The sequence below is a fragment of the Nuphar pumila genome, chromosome 13 (assembly GCF_984573655.1).
Source record: "Nuphar pumila chromosome 13, dmNupPumi1.hap1.1, whole genome shotgun sequence".
NCBI lineage: Eukaryota > Viridiplantae > Streptophyta > Magnoliopsida > Nymphaeales > Nymphaeaceae > Nuphar > Nuphar pumila.
The window spans coordinates 99,765,855-99,770,551 of NC_143261.1; the positions used below are offsets into that span (position 1 = coordinate 99,765,855).

General features: G+C 41.2%; 1 protein-coding gene across 3 annotated transcripts; it reads right to left on the bottom strand.

Moving 5' to 3' along the window:
* Positions 1–705: 705 nt before the first annotated feature.
* Positions 706–3,820, bottom strand: LOC149819436 (transcription factor UNE10-like). Of its 3 annotated transcripts, XM_089985682.1 has the most exons (7): positions 3,655–3,811; positions 2,947–3,357; positions 2,679–2,829; positions 2,337–2,435; positions 1,881–1,946; positions 1,241–1,573; positions 706–913 (listed from the first exon to the last, which is right to left on the bottom strand). In XM_089985682.1, exons 1-7 carry the CDS (start codon positions 3,759–3,761, stop codon positions 824–826), a joined length of 1,257 nt encoding a protein of 418 aa, XP_089841808.1. In that variant the 5' UTR covers positions 3,762–3,811; the 3' UTR covers positions 706–823. The 3 variants fall into 3 exon arrangements, with proteins under 3 accessions (XP_089841808.1, XP_089841807.1, XP_089841806.1); XM_089985681.1 differs by having other exon boundaries at positions 2,337–2,432; positions 2,679–3,357; positions 3,655–3,820; XM_089985680.1 differs by having other exon boundaries at positions 2,679–3,357; positions 3,655–3,820.
* Between the last annotated feature and the right edge of the window lie 877 nt (positions 3,821–4,697).

The following is a 4,697-nucleotide window of genomic DNA, read 5'->3' on the forward strand; positions in this document are numbered from 1 at the left end:
CGCATTTTGAAACCGGGTGGGGGTTGTCCCCCGCCCCAGTCCACTGCCATCCCTAACCGGGGTCCTGTGCCAAGTTGAAGGCCCAGGTTCAAACCCCTCTGTCACATGGGGCTTAAGAGATATCTGGTAGAGGTCTGCCTAACCCCAGCTTGCCTTTCAAAATAATAATAATAATGATACGGGGTTTTATAAGTGATAATATAAATAAGTTAGTATTTGCAGTTGATGTACTTATCCGACATTGGAGACCCGTTCAGCATGGTACTTTCGCTAGGAATCGATTATTCATGTTTTTTATGAAAAAACATGAATTTTGAATGCTTGAATATTTATAAAAATTTTGAGCTGTCGAATTTGAAAGCTTAAAAAATCCTGCTTATGCATTGCAATTGGATGATCCAAGAGCTGGTCTTTATAAAACCAAAAATGTAGATCACATACCACAGTTGGATTTAAGAGGGAAACAAACATGAAAATTATCTTTTTTTTTCATTAAAAAAGCATGTTCCAACCCTCAATTCCTAGCAAATGGACCATAACATATCTGCAGGGTCAGATTTGCAAAAAAAAAAATGAAACTACTGTTACGCTGCGGACTGAGTGTGGACTGAGTGCAAATGACTGGTATTTTTCTCACAGAAACATGCACTCGCGAACATTCACATGGAAACATTCTTACGATCTAGGCTAACGTTTGAAACTTGCTTTTCTTTTTCAACAAAACATTGATTGAGATATTTAAATATATGAACTAAAACCAACAAAAGACCTATACATATAGGGAAATATATTTCAGTACATAGCTGTGGTACCAAGTATTTTTTTAGTCGCCTAAGCCATTGGCTTTTGATGATGGCTGTTGACATAGTTGCTGATACAACGCAGCCATTTTAGAGGAATCGACATTCATTGTCTGCAATAAACATGAGAGGCATGTTAGAGATGACTACCAACTAAACAAATTTTAGTAGACCTCAAGTGGTTGCCCACATGGTCTCAGCTCATGGATAAGGAGGTCTCGTCCTAATTAACCCGAGTTCGATTCCTCATGTCTGAGCACCTCCTTCTGCAAGGCAAAGCAAAAGTTTCTTTGGCAGTTGAGGGTGGCACCCATGGAGTTTTACGACATCGGGACGACGACCATAGATACGGTAGGCCGAGGCCAAGATCAGCGGTTTCTTCATGTAATAGAAAACATAAAATAGCACCAAGGCTACGTAACTTGGCTTTGATACCATACCTGTGCTTGGCATGCAAGGAAGGCAGAGATCGGATCAGGTAACGAAGCACCAGCCATCTTCTCTTTCAGCTTGTCGAATGAACCTGCAGTGGCCACGGCGAGGTTTGGTGGCAAGAAATTGGCAGGGTTTAGGATCGGAGGGATTCCAGCATGTCCGGGCCGGATTCCGGCGTTCATGCTCATACCCATTTGTGCTAGCATGCACATTTGGAATTGTTGCATGGGCATTGGCATCACCATCTGCTGCATATTTGTTTGGCTCATTAGTTGGACTGTGGCTTGGAGCTGCTTTAGGTATTCTATCACCTCGTCCAGTATGGAAGCCTTGTCGGTCTTGAATTTGGAATAAGATGACACAAATTGTTAGGGAAATTTGACATGATGAAACTATCGAATCATTATATGATGGAAGAAATACAGTGGTAAATATAGACAAGCTAGATAGTTGGAATTAATTATTATATAATTCATTTTTGCACATGAGCTGCTGCTGATATTGTAGAAACAAATTTATCTGTACTTTTTGTTAATTTTTACATCTTTCCTCTTCCTCTCCTTTTTTTTTTGTCCCTTTTAGGTAATCGACATGTCTAAAATTAGCCAACGAAAAGTATCATAAGAAAATCTACTATTATTTTACCTTGCTAGAATTGGGTATCAATTTCTGCAAAGCTTTCATCCTCTGGTTGATCTTATCCCTCCTTTTCTGCAAACATATTCACCATCTCATCAATTATTATTACTACAAATAATTACTGTGTGTGTGTGTGTGTGGGGGGGGGGGGGGTTCCCCACAATAGACACTGGACCTAACCTAAGGCCCACCACTCATTTATTTTACTCTTATCTTTTAAAAAGACCTAAATCAGTGATAAAATGTGATTGTGATTTTCATAAAAAATAAAGGAAATAGAGGCACGTTTGTCAGTTTGCAATCAACTTGTAGATTCATATACCAAGAACTGATCGTACCAACATTCATTCACTTATTTTTCATGATTTGATAGTAACCACACATCTTGATATATATTAAAAAAGAAGAAGTAATAACCAAAAACTGACCAGAAAAAATAGATAAATTCATAATTACGCTTACACGTTCTGATTGGTTGTGAACAGCGGCAGCTCTACTTCTTCTTGTAGAGATTAAAGAACGTCCCTTCTGACTCTTGCGGTTCTTTCTTTCTTCCTCCTTCTTTACATATTTGTATAATACAAAAAACATCACAAATTAGTGGGTCAAGACCAACTAGATAAAATGTGATAAAAATGAAGATCCGAACGTGAGCATGGTTGGCGAAACCTTGCCCGAACAATTTTTCTGCCGGTGATCCTGACAAGCCTAACAAAGACGCTAAAATTATATTGAACTAAGATTTTTCTTTTTTTTTTTTTTTTTTTAGAATCAATCATATTGAAACAAGATTCATGTGCTCACCTTGGACCTTCTATGGCAAACTGAGCCTTGGTCATCTTTTTCCGTGCTAGTATTTTCCGGCGATCTGAGGGACGCGTTTAGCCCACTGGTACGCTCGCTTGTTCCACATGTGTCCAAGGTGACGTATGGATCGTTTCTGCCAATAGTGGCACTGCCCACACCGGATATGGACCGAACTGTGTCAGGAGGACGTTCTGAACCCAGCTCACGTTCTATGCTAACTGTTAACTTCGTGCACAAATGGTTTGCTTCGGGCACGATCGCAAACCTTTGATGCTTGGCTTGTGACTGCTCTTCCTTCTCGTCGCGGCCATGATCACAAACAAATGGATTCTGGCGCGAGCCCATGCCGGTGCAGAATTTCGAGCCAGGGGTGAGATCAAGGGCGAACTCGTCAGAGCCCACACTATATGGGCTCGACGGTTGCCGAGCGGAGCAAGGGACCAGGGCGTCCATGAACCATGGCGGGAAGTCGTCCCTAGCCTGGGGGACCTCCAGGGTCTTGTCCGGCACGCGAGTGCCTTGGTTCACTATGCACTCGAGGGTGCCGTTGGCTCGATCAGGCCTGTCCTCCCATGGGTGCTTGGCCGAGGGCTTGCAGATTGGCTTGGGAGGGCCTAGGCCGTGCATTGCCAATTGGCCCTCCACCCATGTAAGCTCGGCAACATCATTATCCCACCTGCAAAAAAGGAGAAGAAGAAAAGAAAGCGAGAGAGAGAGAGAGAGAGAGTGAGTGAGCACATCAGATACATATCATAAGAAATTCTATTAAAATAAAACGGGGAAAAGAAAAAACTATATGAGAGTGGATAGTTAGATCTCTCTCTCTCTCATGCTAGTGCAGACACACCTACACACATATATCAATGGAAGCAAGATATATGAGAGTAGATAGTTAAATCCCTCTCTCATGCTAGTGCAGGCACACCTACACATATCAACGGAAGCAAGATAAGAAAAGAAGCAGAGATGATACATGGATAAGCTGTCACTCGAAAGCTCGCCGTTGGTGTGGGCATAAGCTCCTTGCTTCATAGAGTTTGTTTGGTCTTCCATCTCCCACTGAGGGACGCTGTGATTCATTGGATCTGGTTTTAGAGAGAAGAAAAGGCCGCCCTCTTTATATCTCTTTATATATATATATATATATATATATATATATATATATATATATATATATATATATATATATATATATATAATAATAATAATAATAATAATAATAATAAAAGAGAGAGATTGTATAATGAAGGACAGTGTGTTGATGTCCTAGAAAAAAAGGAAAGAAAAGTTTGTGGAGGAGGATGAGAGAGAGAGAGAGATTGTACAGTGAATAACAGTGCATCGGTGTCCTAGAAAAGAGAGAGGAAAGAATATGTGGAGGATGATGAGAGAGAGAGAGATTGTATAATTAAGGACAGTGTGTTGGTAACTTGGTGTCCTGGAAAAGAGAGATGAAAGATTATGTAGGGAGAGAGATCAGGTCATTTGGGAAATCACGGTGGAGTATGCTACAAAATCACCACTGCAGATCTGATGATCTTGGAGTCACGACATCTTTCCCTGAAATGTGATTGGCTAGGTCGTGATATGTGCAGTTCTGCCTACACAGCCAAGTTTCTTTTCCCACAGCTTTATCTTGACTTGAGGTGCAAATGCAGGCAGCCCCCTCCCCCTCGTGTCCGATTTAACTGTAGGCGTTGCCTGAATACCACCATTAAGTGTCGCGTGTTTTTTATTTCCACTCAAAACAGGCTTGTGTGACCGCCGCTAAAGGTGGTTTCTGCGACCGTCGCGTGCAGTGCGTTGAGAATCATGCATGACCCAACGTAAAATAACTCCTTAAGATATATTGAATACTCATTAAATGACACGAGACGAGTTTAGATTTCCAATTCCTTGATACGGTTGGATAGGGGTAATACCATATGTCACTAATTGGATATTGGCTGATCGGAGTTGGAGTCGGATTCAGGTTCTGACAAAGAAAAGCTCGTACCATATATATCTGAAATTTTA

Excerpts from the sequence above, each read along its gene's own strand:
- LOC149819436 (XM_089985680.1), bottom strand. The coding sequence starts at position 3,761 with ATGAATCACAGCGTCCCTCAGTGGGAGATGGAAGACCAAACAAACTCT. Across the intron at positions 2,436-2,678 it reads TTTGCCATAGAAGGTCCAAG|AAGGAGGAAGAAAGAAAGAA; the intron begins GTGAGCACATGA and ends AAATATGTAAAG. Across the intron at positions 1,574-1,880 it reads TGATACCCAATTCTAGCAAG|ACCGACAAGGCTTCCATACT; the intron begins GTAAAATAATAG and ends TCCAAATTCAAG.